The sequence below is a fragment of the Schistocerca americana genome, chromosome 1, assembly GCF_021461395.2.
Source record: "Schistocerca americana isolate TAMUIC-IGC-003095 chromosome 1, iqSchAmer2.1, whole genome shotgun sequence".
Classification (NCBI taxonomy): Eukaryota; Metazoa; Arthropoda; class Insecta; order Orthoptera; family Acrididae; genus Schistocerca; species Schistocerca americana.
In genome coordinates this window covers 679,779,587-679,800,074 of record NC_060119.1, presented here as the reverse complement: position 1 = coordinate 679,800,074, position 20,488 = coordinate 679,779,587, and the positions used below count along the sequence as shown (strand labels likewise).

Below are 20,488 nucleotides of genomic sequence, written 5' to 3'. Positions count from 1 at the left end.
ATTTTGTGTCATTAAAGAGCAAATAAATCACAGGCTGTATAAGAATCTGTCCCTCAACAATCACTAAGGGCAGGCTAACGATTATATACCAGCAACCAGAGACTGTTTCACATGTTTTTGAAATTTAACAATTAAACCTTTATCAGTATATAAAGTTTCATCATCTCCGCTAAGAACCAAATTCTCTATACAAATAATTTCTCAATAGAATCACTTCACTAAATAAATGAGCAATCACACACACATTAACTTCTGAAAAGTTCGATGTGAAATACAATCTGTAAATGAATTCACAATATGTTAGGTATAACCAACTGAGAGAGTTCATTTTTTTAAGACAAAGGCCCCAGATTTATGAGGATAGAAATTTATGCTCTGCCTGTTCATACTGAGCACATATACATTCATGTGGCTGTTTATTTCACTTTTCTTTCCTTGTATCAAGCTGACACCACCACGAATTCCTCTCCTGACGACATACATCATTGTAAAAATAATCCTTGGATAAATAAATTACTGAGACAGAAATTAATGTTATTCAGTAGCAAAGTTACAGGCAAGAGAAGAATTGAGAATTTATGCTTTCACAATGCCTATCGTGTCACAGATTTTCCACTTTTATCTTCAAATGGCACAGATGTGTAATGCAGATACTTACAGTTTCTGGATTTGTGCTGAAACGTGCATAGAGCTCTTCTGGTGAAATCTTGTGGAAATCGATATCTAACTCTTGTTTCAAATCATCTAAGTTATCTGCTTTCTTCTTCTTTGCTGATGGTTCTTTCCGCCGGGACTGTAAGTAAAAGGAATATTTTAAATACAAATTTGTACACGACTATAGACATCATACATCTGGCAAACAAGTAACTAATTTAAAAATTGTCTTTTCATACGATTTGGTATCTTCCTACAGCTTTCTTTTGGAAAAAGGAAAAGGCAAATTACTGATGTAAAGTACTTAACCAAACATAATGCTGCGAAAATTACCATTGTGAACGTTCCTTGTTTAATGCACAAATTACTAAAAAAAAAGTCTATCTGTGTACCAAAGCGAATTTCATATCGCTCTGATTTATTAGAGGGAAATTTAAGTCTTTGATTTGCTACAAACGATCACAACTGAATTTCCGATAAATATTAGTAAACTCTTCACAACAAGCCAAAGTTCTTACCAAAACGAAAGAGATACACTCGTCTCATAGATTGAACATTCCGTAAACCTTCGCTTTTGTCAAAATATCAAAAGTGATAGAAAGTCATACTTTTAAAACCCTGCTGGAGTCCTCGTTAGTTGACAGTTTCAGAGATTAAGATTAGCTAATATTTTTAAATGATTTTACGCGTAAAGTGCTAAATAATATACTTTTACTGATGATCTATAACCGAAATTGTTACAGTAAAGTCGATTAATGGTGTTAATAGCCAGCAAGTATACCGCTGAAAACGGCTATTTCAACATTCGTAGAGTTTTGTTTGTGGGTAATACTTTTTCAGACATTGCGTAGGTGCATACATGATTTTCCAGTCTTATTTTAGGGTCGGTGTCGACACTGCACACGATGTAAAGTCTGCTACTGTGCCGCACATTTGTAAAATTCATTATTGCAAATCATGTCGACATGCTCGTGGGAATAAAACCTGTAATGTACAACACATTTTGTTTTATACACACAGAACAAGAGTTTTGCATCACCCCTTTATTTGGAAATTCAAGTCACAGAAAGCAAAAACTGGCTCTGAGGTGTGTGTATATATATTCATTTGCAGTGCGTACAGATAAAATAATGTTTAAGTCGTCTGTTTCTCAACCCATTCTAACGATCCTTGCATGCTGAAGGAATGTATTCACAAGGGCACTACGATGAGCATAGTCATCAAGATGAAATTGTTACCAAAACGTTGTAGATACCTGTCCCACTATTGGTTGCAAAATCTCGCCTCTGTACCATAGACCAGTGAGATTGCCCTCAGGAACTACAAGAGGCCACATGTCATGCCACCCCAGAACATCACTCCATCACCATCTTGTAGCACATGGGGAACACTGTTGGAGGCGTTGGATATTACGGAGTTGTCTCCAAACACGTTGTCTGTGATAATCACGGTAGAAACAGATCGGAGTTCCGTCCGTAAATAACACCCGACGCCAATCCTGGGGAATCCATTCTGTATGATTTCTTGCCTATCGGTAACAGACTCCATGGTGTTGTCGTTACGGCGTAGCGTTCGCCATGGTCAACGGGAATGGAGGTTCGCATCATACAATCGTCTCCTGACAGTTATGCGATACATGGCGTCCTGCAGCCTCATCGAACGCCAAATTCGGTTCTGGAACACTCAGCCCGTGATTCTTTTAACTCAAAGGCCGTAGAAATCTGTCATCCTGTGCACCTTCTGGACGTAGACGTCCTGTGCGGTGTAAATCCTCAATACTACATCTCAATTGGAACCGATCCCATGTCTGCACGACAACACAGGGGTGACCTTATGATTGACACTAACAGTCACAATAGTAACACAGCTGCACGATCTACCAGGGTTGTGTCCGCCTGTTTAGCTGGGTACTACCGTATCTCGCCTCCCCTGCAAGCGGGCCCGGGTTCGATTCCCGACCGGGGCGGAGAAGTTCTACGCTCGGGGACTGGGTGCTATGTTGTCATCATCATCATTTCATTCTCATCACCGGCGCGCAGGTCACCCAATGTGGCGTCGAATGAAATAAGACTTGCACCTGGCGGCCGAACTTCCTCGAATAGGGGCCTCGCGGCCAACGATGCCATACGCTCATTTTCATTTTTTTTATATTTTTTACCAGGGTGATGCAAAATTTTTGTTGATACGTGTATATTAATAATCAACACAAACCACGATGCATATGTTTGTTCTGCGGCTCCAGTGTCACCTTATATTCTCTACCAAAACGCTTTCTAAAATGATATCGCAAAATTTAGAAAATCTCTTTTAAGTGGAGCAAAGGACGTAGTGAAACGTATGAAATTAGACTGATATAAAAGACGTATTTTCACTTAATAAGATCACCCCCTTATTCACAATGAAGCCAAACGTCGACACTGAAATAAGAACATAGTATGTGATGGTACTAGATTTTAAGAGCGATCCTTTGATACAAGATACAGGACATTTTAACAGATATTCTTACGTTGCATTTTTACAGAGTACTAGATACTTATGATTATGTGTTAGTTGATGATAAATGGAATGGTTAGTGAATCCAACAGAATAGGCGCTGCCTTCCAAACCGACCAGGGACTCGTCGTCAACGTTGAAAGTCTCCTCTCCCCATCTCGGCTCGAATGAAAAACGGATGTGACATGACTCGGTCGATTACTTTTTCATTCTCCGTTAATTACCTTCTCGCCCAAAAAATTGAAAATCAGAATTTATTGAGATCGAGTGCCATAATTGCTTACAGACACACAAAAGCCCTACAACTGACCACATCTGCCCAAGGAGGTACTTTGAGAAACGCTAATTAGTTGATTGAAAAGGAGCACTGTACATACAATACGAATGGGAGGAATACTTGAGAAGTAACACAGCGACGATAACGAGCGAAAACAATGATCTGGTTGCAGTTACCTAGAAACATGATAGTCAAGAAAAAAGCACGTCGTAGTTAAACAATGTGCAAATTACTGCTGCAGAAAGAACTGTTACATTGTTTTCATACCATATTGTTTTTGTCAGACAGTGCTACAACGAAAACTCTAACCTAACCTAACCAAGAAATTGTCTCGAAATGTACAGGCAACAAATTGCTAGGGCGCATAGAGTGCCAAATACAGATTCGGCGTAGCATGCAGAACATGTCTATGCGTTTCACAACTGTCAGTACGATAACTCTAAACATACGAGGGCTATTCAAAAAAGAATCCGACTTTTATTTACAAAATCGGTCTTTATTCAAATATAACTGTTTGACACTAGTCACCTTCAAAGTAATTCATGTCAGCTTCTACATATCTATCTCAACCACTGCTTGAAGCATCTCTGGATAAACCTCTTTTGATATGGTGGCAGCTGCTCCGTCGAATTCTGCATGATGCCTTTCCTGTTCTGAAATGTGGTCCCTTTCAGAGATTTTTCAGTTCAGGGAAAAGCCGGAGGTCACTCGGTACTAGGTCAAGGAAATAGGGAGGTTGACAAACCACAGTCGTGTTGTGTTTCACCAAAACGATTAGCGGGTGCTTTATCATGGTGAAGATGTTAACCGGTCGCTGCCCAAAAGTCCAGCCATTTGCGTCTCACTTCTTCACTAAGGCGACGCAGAACCTCTTGGTAGTACTCCTTATTGACATTAGTACCGTCTGGGGGCGTACTCATGATGGACAACGTCACTGGAGTCAAAAAAGGCGGTCAGAATGATTTTCACATTGGATGCTTCCATTGCTCGTGACTTCATCATCTCTGGAAAACTACTGCAACCTACATCGATTTGAACTTGCTAATAACATTCAAGCCTTGGTCTCCCTCTACAGTTGCCCCCCTCCCAGCATTTTCTTTTAGCCTGGCTGAGCCATAATTTTTTTTCCTAATTTGGTTCAGTACCTCATCACTAGTTATTCAATTCACCCACCTAATCTTCAATATTCCTCAGTAGCACCACACGTCAAAAGCTTTTACTATCTTCTGTTGCTACTTATTGTCAGAAACTAATTTTTCAAAAACTTTGTTGAATCTATACCATGTGTTTCAGTGATGAGTGGATATATGAGACGTGTAATTGTAATGCGGAGACAGCATATTATGTACCGTACATCAAACCAAACCTCATGCAGACTCTTTCTGTGCGGAAACATGTCGAATTGCTCTACGTAAACATTGCAGAACGCGCTATATGGAGAACAAATGCAAAAGCACGGACTACGGCGGAAGGAGAGGCTTTTCGTAGAGAGTCCCAGGCCGGAAAGCGTTGCAGCGCCACACAGGAAGAGAAGACAGGAGTTGTAGAGAGGTGAGAGGGGTACCTTAGCCTTGCCGTCGGCAGTCTTGTTGTCGTCCGGCAGCGACGGGATGGTAGCCACGCGGTACGAGTCTGTCCGGCCGTGCTGCAACACACACTCACAAGATGCCACTACTGGCTACACGCTACACTACAAGGCTGGCACGGCTGGCGCAGCTCTTCAACAGCGCAGGCGTAGCAAAGCTTGCTGTGCGGGACGTTAGGAATCATCCTCAGTGAGCAACTTAATGATTTCTTATTTTATTTCTGCATTTGCTTTCAGTATGCCCTTTTGGTTACCACAGATTTTTTTTTTTATATATATATATATATATATATGGGTAAGTCGGTGGCTTCATGGCGGTCTCGTGTCGAGGAACTAGCGTAGGTTCAAATGGCTCTGAGCACTATGGGACTTAACATCTATGGTCATCGGTCCCCTAGAACTTAGAACTACTTAAACCTAACTAACCTAAGGACAGCACACAACACCCAGTCATCACGAGGCAGAGAAAATCCCTGACCCCGCCGGGAATAGAACCCGGGAACCCGGGCATGGGACGCGAGAACGCTACCGCACGACCACGAGCTGCGGACCTCGCGCATGTGGTTTGAGGTGTTACTGAACAGAAGCAGGCGAGATTGCGTTGCCTTACATGGACTACACAGAGAATTCGTCGGGAACTTAAGTGCTTTTTTTTTATTATTTATGGAGTCCGACACATTATAGGACAAACCCGGTAGCTCAATGGCTCTAACATCTTTTCCCTGGTCCTCTGGCAACATCTCATGTACTATTACGTGAAACGTGCTGGTTCGGATTCCACAATAAGCTGCAGTCCACTTTCAACAGGGACGCCTCTTCTACACTAAGCTGTACCGTGTTAAAAACCAACCTCTGGACTAAATACTGGTACGTACGAGAATAATGTGTGCGATAATTTCACTCAGTAACAAAGTGAAGAAGACGAGTCGTTGCAGAACACTCGCGTCTTTCCTGTGATACCATCGGAACGGCACTGAGGCAAGACATTCCCTTCTGGGAATATCTAGGAGATTACCAATATCGACATTTGCCTTGGTCGGAACAAGTTGCTCTTTTCTGTTTGTTGTTGGACGACACTGCCTCAGATAAATAAATTAAAAAAAAAAAAACGCCTAGTTAGTTTGCTCGTACAGTATTCGGTTGTACGGGTAAAGGGACAAAGTTGGCGTCGAACTGTGCCAAAATGTACCCATTCTCTCTACGGCATAGTATTTTTCTGAATCATAGCAAATCCGTGGCAGCAAGCGCTCTTCTTTATTCTCATACAAAAAGAAACACATGTAAGATGTACACGATGTGCGCTGAATCGCCAGAAACAGAGCCTGATTCTTTAGAAGTTTACAATGCTGCTGACGGGGAATGTAAATTTTTTTAAAAAATTCTCTCTGCAAACGGCTAATCGTGACCGCCATGAAACCACGGACTCAATAGTTTGAGAATATCTGGAAAAACACTGACAAATGAGCGCTTCACCCATGCCAGGAATGTCGTTGCACTGCGCTGTCAAGAGCTGACGCCTAGTTAACATTCCACGAAACATTACATTCAACAAATAATGCAGTTATTACACATTAGCAGTCACTAACATTCACTAAAACTAGCAGCAACAAAACAGCAAATGCGGATGCACCTTATAAATTAATATTTTCTGCAGGTCAGCACAAAAACCTGCTCGTGCGTTCTCTCTCAATAAAAGACGAGAAGCATGAAGGGTGAAGAGGTAGTCACAGTGCGCTAGAGAATCTGACCGTACCTGCGCTTCATGCAGGAAAACGCTAGTAGCCTCCGGAATGCAAGGCAGTTTTTTGTGCTGTCCACAAAACAATTAGCGACAACAGGGTAACGGTTACATAACAATTAAAACATGATTATACAGGAACATAACATGCAGGTTTGCGTAGCAGGTCAGATTAAATACTACAAAATCACATCTGCTCCACATCTTTACGAATAGTATATAGAAACATGCTATTACAAGGGACCAACAATAAGAACTAGTTTATTCACAAAGATACAAAGGCTGCTAAGAGACTGAGCGACATAGATGATCACTCGAATAAAAAAGGTATTTTTCCATTACGTATCTGCTGCTGATGGTTCGCAATGACTCCCAATGTCCATGGAGAATGTTGGATACATACTTACCAGCATAATTTAATGTCTAAATGGAGACATCGTGGCTTTCAAACAGAAGAAACTTGCTACACAACTGAATAACGACTCATCATTTCCTTTCCGATAGTAAAATACTTGACATAGTTTTTCAATTTTCGATGCGCCTTCTGTGTCTTTACCTCGGGGACCACCAATGAAGTAATAAAACAAACCGAGCATGCGAGTGATTTCTCTACTGATTGGTTACGTCTCATAAAATCGATTTACAGCATCGTTCTTTAGACTGTACGGGTCCGTTGCTAGTCTGAAGACGAGTAGATAGTCTCAGATAATAATTTCGAGTTTTGTGACAAAGCCAGCTGTAGATTCCTCAACCTGTACTGCAGGCTGCACACTTGTAAAAGTCGCCTTAGATAGATCAAGGTGCACTATAAACCGGAAACCGTCACTCGGACAGCAGATTATGTGTTACTCAGAACAAAAACGCATCTTTTGTGTTAGGAGAAACTCCAAGATCCCTAAACCAAAACTGACCTTTATACAGACTGACTATCAACATAACTAAATAGCAATTAAGGAAAGTGAAAAAATTAAAACATATGTTGTTAACCGCCGGCCCAATCGCAGCGAAGTCTCGGAACCGAGGTCTCTCCTAGAAAACAGTTGCCTCCACTGAGTCAACTGCGAGTTAGTCGAAGCCCGAAGTAGAAAGTGGGGAAATTATAGGAAACAGGTGAAACTTATGCATTAGACTTCACAGTAGGAACCAGAACCATTAGATCTAGTGAGCCCAAAAAGGTCTGACTGAAAACACATAATTATGGACAAGAACAGCCGATGTCGACGGGCTTACGATTAATAATCTGAAGCTTCTAAGACTCAACAAATTCAGACATACACCATGTGATCAAAAGTATCTGGACACCCCCAAAAACATAACGTTTTTCATATTAGGTGCATAGGTGCATTGTGCTGCCACCTACTGCCAGGTACTCCATACCAGGGACCTCAGTAGTCTTTAGACATTGTGAGATAGCACAATGGGGCGCTCCGCGGAACTCACGGACTTAGAATGTTGTCAGGTGATTTGGTGTCACTCGTGTCACCGGTCCGTACGCGAGATTTCCACACCAATTAACATCCCTAGATCCATTGTTTCCGATGTGATAGTGAAGTGGAAACGTTAAGGGGCACGTACAGCACAAAAGCGTACACGCCGACCTCGTGACTGACAGAGACCGCTGACAATTGAAGAGGGTCGTAAAGGCCGGTCCACACTCAACGATCTGTCTGCGCAAATGTCTGCGCACATCACATCTGCGCAGAGAGATCGTTGCGTGTGGACAGAAGATTGCACCAACCTGAGGTGTGTGCAAACCTGGAAGTTGGAGTTGGCGGTTTGAGCGAAACCTTTCAAATCTGTGGGTTCAAACCGCATCTGCGCAGACAAGTTGGAGCGTGTGGACAGGACATCGCCGCAAATCTGGCGCGAAACAGCTGTTTGCTCAGTCTAGTGTTTGTATTTGTGCGCACAGGGCATTAAAATGGCTGATACTCGTGTGTTCTCGAGAGTTTGTAAGTGAATTCATTGAAATATATAGAAACCACCCATGTTTGTGGAAGATTAAAAGTAAAGAATGTAGAGACCGAGACAAAATGACAGCAGCATACAATGTTCTAACTGAAAAATTGCGGGCAGTTGACGCCTTGGCAAACGGAGAAACAGTAATAATAATTAAAAAAAAAAATTCGTTGCGAACTGTTTACCGAAAAGAGTTATCCAAAGTTCAGAAATCTAGAAGATCTGGTGTAGGAGTAGATCAAGTATACCAGCCAACGTTATGGCATTTTGATCTGCTTGGCTTTCTTAGTGATCAACAAACGCCAAGACCAAGCAGGAGTACAATTGAAGATGAAATTGGAGTGTCAATGTGAGAGTTAATGTAAAACAATATATTTCACATACGTTTATCAAAAGTTTATACAAAAGAATATATTTGTGAGCAAACATAATAGAAAATTAACTGCTATTATAAAAAGAAACATGAATATACTTGTCCATGTTTTAGGTTCGCCCTGCAACTCTCGCAGTAAATTTACGTGAGAAAACTGCTTTCGCTATTAGCAGCCACTCTCTACACCATTTTGACCGCTTTCTCTGTTTCCTGTGGTTGCTCTGAATGTTTCTTGCAACACAAGTTGCGAACACAGACCACAACAGAACTTCCTCCATTTCTATATTTCAAAATAACTGAACTAAATTTTTGACGTTTACGGGGAGCGTAGTCGCTTGCCACTGATATTTCTTTTCTACACCGACAGATGGCGGGCGAGTAGTAGATTGGGGTTTGTGTTGTGTGAACACACCACATTTGCAGCGATCTTTTGCATGTACAGACATCTGCGCCGATGTCTGCGGAGACATATCGTTGCGTGTGGACCGGGCTTAATGTGTAATATGCAGACATCTATCCAGACCATCGCAAAGGAATTTCAAACTGCGTCAGGATCCACTGCAAGTACTCTGACAATTAGGCGGGAGGTAGAAAACTTGGATTTCATGGTCGAGCGTCTCCTCATAAGCCACACATCACGCCGGTAAATGCCAAACGACGCCTCGCTTTGTGTAAGGAGCGTTAACATTGGACGATTGAACAGTGGAAAAACGTTGTGTGGAGTGAAGGATCACGGTACACAATGTGGCGATCCGATGGCAGGCTGTGGGTATGGCGAACGCCCGGTGAACGTCATCTGCCAGCACGTGTAGTACCAACAGTAAAATTCGGAGGCGGTGATGTTATGATGTGGTCGTGTTTTTCGTGGAGGGGGCTTGCACCCTTTGTTGTTTTACGTGGCACTATCACAGCACAGCCCTACGTTGATGTTTTAAGCACCTTCTTGCTTCCCACTGTTGAAGAGCAGTTCGGGGATGGCGATTGCATCTTTCAGCACGATCGAGCACCTGTTCACAATGCACGGCCTCTGGCGCAGTGGTTACACAGCAATAGCTTATTAATAGCCCGTCTACCTGATGCTTTGAGAAAATTTTATTCAAATTTGACAAACGCAGAAGAGTTGTGGTTAGGCTCAAACATATCTTAAAACGTACTTTAGACAAATACGTGCCAAGTAAGGCAACAAAAGATAGAAGAGGCGCACCACGGTTTAATCGTGTAATGAAAAACTGAGAATGGTGAAGGACGTATAAAAAAATCTGAGCTAATAAGCATCTGCATACATTTTATCCAGTCTCTCGTAGATTAATCTGCTGAAGAAAGTGAACCCAAGAGCCAGAAAGACGAAATATAAATTTTCACATTTAAAAATTAACTCACACATTAGTATATAACCTTATCAATGTTTAACCGCTACTCATGCTGTCGAATGGGAGTCACTGAGATGTACAACCACGGTATTGGAAAACACTCAAGAGTGCTCAAAGCGAACAAGGTACCAGGCTCTTGCGAAATTCCAATTCTATTTTTCATTATGTAAGATGTACAATTAACCTCGTTTCTATCTTGTCTCACTGAATCAGTAATGTTTCAGAAAAATATGACTGGGATTTACTACAGTTCGTTTTATTAATACACGATATCTTGTAGATAGAAGATACAGATGAAGAAGTAGATGGCGTCTACCTAGGTTTCCGAAAGCCATTGCACACTGTATTAAACTGTCGATTGCTAATCAAGGTATCACAAACATGTCATTGGTTCGAATAATATTTGATTAATAGAGTTAAGTCATTATTGTGAACGACTACTTATTCGACATAAACGAAAGTAAAATTGGTCGTGTCCTAAGGAATCGTAAGAGGCCGACTAACGTTTACAAACGGTTCATTAGGTAGGATCGGCGATACTTTCAAAGTTCTCGATAAGGATGTATTGTCTAACGGAAAACTGATGCAAGAGAATCACCGCAGAGCGCCTTTCCAGTGTTTCTAATAGGTGTAATGAATGGCAGTTTTGACTGCGGATAAATACAAATTATACACATAACAAAGATAAATAAACCTATAGTATGACTAATACAATGAGGCTGATTGAAACGGGAGGAACACATTTGTAGCAGGAAAGGCGAATGTGAAACTTAAATTTGTTGGATGCATTTTGCAAAAGTGTCTTTTTCTTTATAGATGGATTGCATACAAGACGCTAGGGCACCCAATTCCAAAAGACTGTTCCAATGCTTGGATCTCTTTAATAAGATGGTATCAAAGCGGATATCTAACGAGTTTGTGGTCCGATTGAACACGTCAGTATAGCCTATAAGAAAATGTAACAAATCTGCTCAGGGAATATAACTAGGTAACTTTGAAGAAAGGAGACTGTTTCTAACGAAGCCCTGTAGGGTAAATTTAGAGAAATGGTTCTAGTGGAAGACTGTGAGGCAATTATACTTCTATCAAATGAGTGGAATGGTCAAATGAGCGGAATGGCTGCCAAGCGGTGTGTGTCCAACATTCAGCTTTCTCAAGAGAGTACATTTAAAGTTTCCAGCTCATTATTACATATTTTTTGAGTAAATTAGGGCATGACAGTAACCTGTAAATGCAAACTTTGTACCATAATGTATAATCCTATTGATAAAAAGTCTCAACAACCTCAAAATTAAAATCTTCAAAATCATTATCTTAAAAAAAATGATTTGCGTATGGTAATGAGCTCCAATAAACGTTGACCACAGTAGTGGTGTCATCTACTGACAACATATTCAAAAAAACAGAATTGTTTTTTATCGTCAGAGTAGGAAAAACGAAAAGTGAATAACACAAAGTGAAAATTCAGACAATGTCATTATTTTGATGTTATCACCGTTTCATCAAATTGTTCGGCAGTGTTTGAAACGCCACGACCGCATTGTAAACCTAGAAAGAAATCGTGCTGGCAGGAAGGTATAAAGTTCAGAAGGTCAGCCATTTTTGTTTCTCTGCTTTCGTGACGAATTTTCTACCAGCGGAAACTATTTGAAAACTCACTGAAAGACGGCCAGCCCTGTTTTCAGAAGCGCGCCCTTTCCTCAGATCGAGTTTCTGGAATTCAATCTTTAAGTTCGGGGTTTATTTCCTAAAAGCAGATGTTCCACGCGCTTTATCGTACTTGATATGACGCATTTTCGGTCAGCTGCTTTCATTTCCAGCAACATTCTTTCTTCTCTTCGTGACACACTTGAAGGTACAGCAGGGAATAAAGGCGGTGTCAGCACATTTTTCAGTTTTTGTGACTTACACCACTTTGCAGCCAACCTGCCCGTTCGTAAGCAGTATCAATCGCAGCGCAACAGAGGCACGTAGCCAGTAACTTTCCCTCACGCCATGCGCAAATGGAGTAGGAGAGGAGATGGGCAACAGTGGTACACTGCAGAATGGCTCACGGAGAATTAGGTGGATCGAATAACATTAGAAGTCTTGTTCTTAAGGAAAGGCTTTCGATTCTCATAGAAGCCAGCGTTCATCCCAAAATGCTTTATTATATGTAGACTGCATGGTTAAGTGTATTTTCAGAGAGCTGTGTGGTTCAGTTTTCTACCCTGAATAATGTTTCCCGTAGTTTCCTTAAACCGTATCACGTACATGCCGAGATAATTCCTTCAGTAGACCTTGGTCGATTTCTTCTCCCGTACTAATAAAAAGGTACTGTATTCCGTTTCTAATGATGTAGCTGTAGGTGGAACATTAAGTTTCAATTTTCCGTCCTTCCTTATTATGTATGAATCGAGAACAGAACGGGAAGAAACCAAAATACGTAAATGGTTCACTAAACAGTACACTCACGTACACGTTTGTTGAAAGTGATGCAGGCAAAGATTCCTTTAAAAATATAAATTCCTTAAAAAATAGAAAGATTCCTTTGAACAATATACATAAATCTGGTGGAGGTCCACGGTTCCAACCGAATGCTGCACGAGGAATCTATAAAGGCGGTACATGCCATGCTACGCAACTATGGATTGAGCTATTGGGCGCGCCCGACAAGAGCGTCTACTTGTCACTGTTTCCTTTCCAATGTGAACCTATTGTCAGTTTTCATACAGTAAATAGGAAGCGACAGAGGCTGAAAGAGACAATGACGATTTGTAAAGGAGGGCTCCTGCCAACGGCAGCCGATGGACACAGAGGTTTTCTTTTCTTTTCTTTTCTTTTTCTTTTTTTCTTTCTTTGCTGAAACGAAATTTTGTGATTAAATCTGCGATCTAAGGTATAATTTTCTGGCTATCACTTCTTTTCCGTTTGTGGAGAGGATACTGTCATAGGCTGAGCGGATGAATGATTAAATTCTTCGAAGTTAACTGCTTCGAAATATGAATCCATACACAATATATGAATGGATGTGAGCATGCGCGCGCGCATGTCTATGTGTGTGTGTGTGTGTGTGTGTGTGTGTGTGTGTGTGTGTGTGTGTGTGCGCACGCGCGCCTAAACTACTGGACCTTTTTCAACCAAAGCCGGCACACACATCCTTATTGTCAAGCAACAATAACTATGTGGATAAAAACCACCTGCCTATCGTAGTTCAGGAGATATGACGTCATAAACAAGGAGATCCGTCACAAACTGTCGCATCATGCATGGCGTTTAACTTTATTACTTCTTTTCTACCAACTCTGTTCGCAACACGCGTTGCAGAGAGTTCTACATATGATTCAATGTACCTGTAAAATTATATCATTGTTTGAGACATAGGTCAGGAAATATGACGTCATGAATGATGAGACGCGAGAAAAACTTGCGCATCATGCATGGCATTTAAATTTGTTTCTTTGCTGTTAACATATTCCGTTGACAGTATTTACGTATGACGCTGAATGTATCTACGCAAATATATCATTGTACGACAGATAGTTCAAGAGATATGAGGTCGCCGGCCGGAGTGACAGAGCGGTTCTAGGCGCTACAGTCTGGAACCGCGCGACCGCTACGGTCGCAGGTTCGAATCCTGCCTCGGGCATGGATGTGTGTGATGTCCTTAGGTTCGTTAGGTTTAAGTAGTTCTAAGTTCTAGGGGACTGATGACCTCAGATGTTAAGTCCCATAGTGCTCAGAGCCATTTGAACCATTTGATATGAGGTCATAAACACTGAGATACATGAAAAAATTCCGTATCATGCATGAAGTTTTACTAGATGTTTTCTTTACTAACAAGATACTCCTATAGTCGAGTCAACTTACGGAAATCCCCGACACTTGGCGGTGCTTTTGACAGCTTTCAACTGCGAAGCCCACAGAACTGTAGGTAAAAACGATAACCGTCTATAGGGCTATGAAGAGGCAGTGCCACAGAGACGTTTAAAATCGGATTGTTCAAATGGCTCTGAGCACTATGGGACTTAACATCTGTGGTCATCAGTCCCCTAGAACTTAGAACTACTTAAACCTAACTAAACTGAGGACATCACACACATCCATGCCCGAGGCAGGATTCGAACCTGCGACCGTAGCAGTCCCGCGGTTCCGGATTGAGCGCCTAGAACCGCGAGACCACCGCGGCCGGCGCAAAATCGGATTGTAGACACGCGAAGCCGCTGCGCCTAGCATGCAGAAGCTATCCATGATCATGTTTCTTAATTCTGGTTACTTTATTTACACATATGTAAATTTTGACATATTTCTATGTACGACTGTTTCATAATTTCGGAGGTATTTTTCACGAATACATGGGACTGAAATTTCTTTTCGTACTTCACTACAAAAACAGTTCATTTTTTGTTTTCATTTCTATTTAAAAATGACAAAAAAACACCTAGGAAATGCCGGGTTTGTCACCTAGTATGAAATTAAATAAAAACTCGCTTTTGATCCCTTGATGTTCATAAGTTTTTGGTCAGAAAAAGGTATATTCTTTCGTTCAGATTATCTGAGTAGTGTTGCTAGAATTTGCTACTGAACACAACAGAGCCTTGCTTTATATTCGGAACGCGCGTGGTTCATTTTTGAACGTAGCACCTCTGTGTACTTGAGTGCGTTGTAAAAATGAATTCGATCGAGATCTATGTATGCAGCTCTCTACATGGGTGAAAGTCCATCTGCGTCTCGAGGAAACTAGACCATTCACGTTCGAAGAGATAGCAGGACTGCGGACGGTCATCGTAAACTTCACTCCACGATATTTCAAATGGACACCTACCAGTCATCTTCAGGTGAGCCATCGAAGACGAAGGCGCGGGATAGCCGCGCGGTCTTAGGCGCCTTGCCACGGTACGTGTGGCTACCCCCCCCCCCCCACACCCCCCTCCTCCGTCGGAGGTTCAAGTCCTCCCTCGGCCATGGATGTGTGTGTGTGTTGTTCTTAGCGTAAGTTAGTTTCAGTTAGATTAAGTAGTAAGGCTAGGGACCGATGACCTCAGCAGTCTGGTCCCATAGGAACTTACTACAAGTTTCCAAGAAGACAATGACGTTTCCTGCTCCGCCTTACATTGCGCGCTGGTGGTATTACCGCGTATGCGTCAGAGTCACGGTGACAGTAGGAGCACATCGTGCGGCGGCACCGCCCTCGCTGGTGGAACTGTAAAGATCAGCTGTCTTCGGAGTTGGCGCTAATGTTCTGACATCTTCGTCCGCAAATCTCGGAGATAGGGGATTCCACCCATTATCCAGCTGGTAGCCGCTGTCACAGTTCATCAGATTTTCCGCGATGCCTAATTCAATGGATTCTTTTATAATGGAGCCCCAAAACCACGTTGCTGTGGCCAAAATTAATGTTTTGTCATACTCCATTGAACGTCCGTTGGAGATACCATCTTCCGCAGTTGCAGACTTGCTGGGTTGCAGAAGACGAGTGCAACGTTCATGAACAAGTTATCCGTCACTGATCCCAGCAGGTCCGAAATGGTGGGCGCGATGTGTAAGGCGGAGCGGAGAACGCCTTCATCAGTCTTCAATGGGTCACCTGAAGGTGTCCAGCTGAAATATCGTGGAGAGAAGTTTACAACCACCGACCGCAATCACGAAATCTCTTCGAACGTTTAATTCGCAGGAAAAATTTTGAATTTCACATTAGACCATTCGTGGCAAAGAAATATCATTGATCCATTTTTGACACTTATCGTTCCAAATGAGGCACTGATTCTGCAGTTTTACGTGAGCCTTCAGCAATAAAATTTCAGTACAACTCATTATTTTCATTACAATGCAGTGGCAACGACTCCAACACATACCTTCTCATTAATAAGTCTCATCGTCGTTACAGATAAACAGACGAAATAAGAAATGTTTTTTAACATTCAGTATACGAGAGGCAGTCAAATGAGAACCGAACACCCGCTACAACGGGACGGTCGGCCGCTAACTGATCCACAACCTGGAACCATTGCATAGTCCCGTAATGGTGAGTGTTCGGTTTTCATTTCACCGCCCTTATACTTTATTTGCCTTTCAGTGTCGTTGATAAAAAACTCCAGAGCTCCAAAATTTTGTGAAATGAAGAAACTGCAGCGTTTTTCGAAGTTGCTATGTTGGAGACGTGTTGCTACTTTCTTTTCGCACGCACACAAAATTAGAAACTCAGTAATCTAGCCATTACAATATCCCCCCTACCTCCATCTCTCTTCAAAACCAGAGAAGAGTTTCGGGATAGGAGCTACAAAACTAAAATGCAACATTAACTCTGATCATCGCATAATTGCTTCAATTTTTTCTCGAAGACAGGGTTACCAGATAAATTGCTGACGTTTGCTGACCAGACGGAACTTAAGTCCATGGTCTGTACACTATTGTCCGTACAACAGAATCATCCCTGGTATTTCTGTCCAGTCAGGGAAAGGGGAAGGGGCGACCTTTTCCTGGATGCCACGGACATTGAACTAAAACAATTCTTTATAAACATGGGGATTAAAACCCAGGGGTCAAACACTAGTCGAGCGCAAAACTGGAATCTCTTCGTGTCGTCCTAAAATTAAAATATTATGACATCTTCAAGTAAACATACGGAAAGTATAGTTGTGCGCAAGGTTATTAAAAGGAAGGTTGGGCCTGAAGCGAAACGGGTCACGATTGGCTTGCGCAATGACGTCACTGCTGGAGGAAAGCGACGCAACGGCTGGCGCAGCGAGCCACTCGCGAACACAAACTACTTATAACTGAAATATAAAGCACTCCGTCTTCAGGCCACAAGTGGTCCATCGGGACCATCCGACCGCCGTGTCATCCTCAGATGAGGATGCGGATAGGAGGGGCGTGTGGTCAGCACACCGCTCTCCTGGTCGTTATGATGGTATTCTTGACCGAAGCCGCTACTATTCGGTCGAGTAGCTCCTCAATTGGCATCACGAGGCTGAGTGCACCCCGAAAAATCCCAACAGCGCATGGCGGCCTGGATGGTCACCCATCCAAGTGCCGACCACGCCCGACAGCGCTTAACTTCGGTGATCGCACGGGAACCGGTGTATCCACTGCGGCAAGGCCGTTGCACATAACTGAAATATGCTTTCAGAAAATTATTAAAATAGTTGATTTACCTATTTAGATGTTAGTAGTGGATGAAGAATGCAACTGCCGTGATTTTCCGCCTTTGTGCTGTAGCTGCCTTTCGCATTCATATTCAGGAATCGAATGCAAATGAAAAGTCTATTCTAACGTAAAGTTTCATAATTTCTGGCAAAAAGAATCATCACATTTGGTTTGGACAGCAGCGCAGATTGTTTTCACTACACTTATTTCTGCCCAATCCATTTAATTCATTAAAAATGAGTTCAAATTGGGATACTTCATGTATCACAGACACCCATCCCAGCGCGAGATAGTTCAGTCCAACTACAATGTTACGGTTCCCTAGCAGGAGGGCTTAAAATATAACTAGACGGTCTTCCCAGTGTGTCATCACAGTACTCGGCGCCATAGGTGATGTAATCAACCAGGTAGCGGATTCCTTCGGAGTAGTCATGTCCCTCTTTTACAGCCGACTCTTCTGGTGCAGGTTGAAGAGTAAAGTTGATATCCTGCAGCTCTCATTCACCATCTATCATTTCCATTGTTTCGCTCATGTAGGGCTAACTTGCTCTGAACACATGTAACGTCAAAAATTCGTCTGACATCTGGCTCCACGGAAATTTCATTTGATAGAGAGCATTGTGCCCCAAGAGTGGCAGCTATACGGAGTGTTACGGGCAGATATTTTCATTGGCGGCTGAGGACAGTGTACGGAACAACATTCATCAGTGTTTACTTCATTTGCAGAAGTTTGGTGGCGTAGATGCAAAATAGTTAGTCTATACCGACAAGCGTAGTCCACTTAGTGTTGCGTTTACCACTGTGCAGAAAACATCAGGTAGTACATTATATACGTATTTGAGGGAACACTGTTAGACACAGAGAAAAAACTACTAACAAACTAAAGTAGGTATATATTAAGGTACCAACTGCTTTTTTATTACCAACAACCTGTATAATCGATGTTTTACTTCTGTTAGAGAAGGATTCAAGTGGAAAACACCGATGTCTCTTATCTGTGAGAAAATAATTTGCAAACCGTCTTGGTTCAATTGTGCAATTAGAATATATTTCATCTGCGATGGCTAAAAGTTTGCAAACCACATGAATAACGTGCACGCGGTTGTCAATATGTCTTGCTGGAATCGGAACAAACGATTTGTACTGGCTACGCAAATTTTTTTTTTCCTTCCTTACAATTCTTTCCTCGAAATCCTTCTGCGTTTCACAACCACATGATGATGTATTCTTGTCATTGCATCTTCGGGCACTCAGGATGTCAAATGCATCGAAAGCAAGTAAGTAAGTAAATAAACAAATCTGCTGCTTCTTCCTCTTCTTCGGGGCAGTACCTTATGGTTTTAGCCATGGTGCCCGAAAAAAAGTTGCGGGAGTAAATAAACCCTTCTACTTTCTCAACCCTTGACACTGAGGCGAATCTTTCTGTAATAGATTTTATTAGCAATTTTCTCATGTGAATGTCTTTATCCATCAACCAGAAAGTGGTTTCTCACTAATTTAAATAAATGTGGAACATCCGAAAACGTCCACATTCGTTTATCTTCATATTTTGGGTTGGGTAAGCAGGAATTTGTCTCTGTCACATTAAGACCTTTCCGAATAGTTAGATTCTTTGAGCTGAGGTCGCACACTACCGCAACAATATTGCAGCCAGCAACTTGTATGGAGCGATAGTAGTGTTTAACTGATCAGCTGTTATCTGTGTGTGGAAACTGCAGTAGACTGGTTGCTTCCATCGTGAACAATAGCAAACAACACGTTAGTGTGCGGTCATATAACACGATCTTCAACAGAAACTTATGTAACACTGGTGTCCACAACCTTTTCTTCGAATGAGAGCACACATACAGATTCAACGTTTGATAAAAGAAATGGGTGGGCTTTCATTAGAGGCAAAACCTCTGTAACCATATCACGACAGTATCTGAAAGAGCGTGATGTCATCTCTTCAACATTGTCAGTCCTGGAAATGGGTAACCAACCTGATTTCTTAAAAACAAATAACACTTCCTAGATACAGCAGGAAGTGTAACTGCTTTGCAAATGTCTTATCTTTGACACTTTGCTGGTTTATTTCCATTCGACCACCACGCTTCCTGCGTTCTTGAAAACAGTTTACCTAATATTTCGGTCATCTCATCCTGCACTAGCTTCTATTGACACTTTCCCTTATGTTTGTATTTTCTCTCCACAACCTTTCACTTAACTTCAAGCACTTCTCTCTATACCTCATGATTACACAACTACACTACGTGATCAAAAGTATCCGTACACCCCCAAAAACATACGTTTTTCATATTAGGTGCATAGGTGCACTGTGCTGCCACCTACTGCCAGGTACTCCATATCAGCGACCTCAGTACTCATCAGACATCGTGAGAGAGCAGAATGGGGCGCTTAGCGGAGCTCACGGACTTCGAACGTGGTCAGGTGATTGGGTGTCACTTGTGTCATACGTCTGTACGCGAGATCTCCACACCAATTAACATCCCTAGATCCATTGTTTCCGATGTGATAGTGAAGTGGAAACGCGAAGGGTTTTGTAGAGCACAAAAGTGTACACGCCGACCTCGTCTGTTGACTGACAGAGACCAGCTACAGTTAAAGAGGGTCGTAATGTCTAATAGGCAGACATCTTAGGTGACCATGGCACAGGAAATCCAAACTGCATCAGGATCCACTGCAAGTACTATGACGGTTAGGCGGGAGGTGAGAAAACTTGGATTTCATGGTCGACCGGCTGCTCGTAAGACGGTAAATACCAAACGACGCATAGCTTGGTGCAATGAGCGTAAATATTGGACGATTGAACAGCGGTTAAACGTCGTGGGGAGTGACAAATCACGGTACACAATGCGGCTATCCGATGGCTGGGTGCGCGTATGGCTAATGCCCGGTAAACGTCATCTGCCAA

General features: G+C 42.2%; 1 protein-coding gene and 1 pseudogene across 8 annotated transcripts in view; both read right to left on the bottom strand.

Annotated features, from left to right (window-relative positions):
• The window catches only part of LOC124608920 (sodium/potassium-transporting ATPase subunit alpha), a 634,604-nt gene that overhangs the window by 103,683 nt on the left and 510,433 nt on the right, over positions 1–20,488 (bottom strand). For 7 of the 8 annotated variants that reach the window (XM_047140031.1, XM_047140033.1, XM_047140030.1 and 4 more), the window contains exons 2-3: positions 4,989–5,069; positions 659–793 (exon numbers count right to left, since the gene is read on the bottom strand). In XM_047140031.1, coding sequence (XP_046995987.1) covers positions 659–793; positions 4,989–5,069 — 216 coding nt within the window. The remainder of the gene's footprint in view (positions 1–658; positions 794–4,988; positions 5,070–20,488) is intronic. The other variant, XM_047140032.1, reaches the window with a different exon arrangement.
• Positions 17,418–17,535, bottom strand: LOC124561346 (annotated as a pseudogene).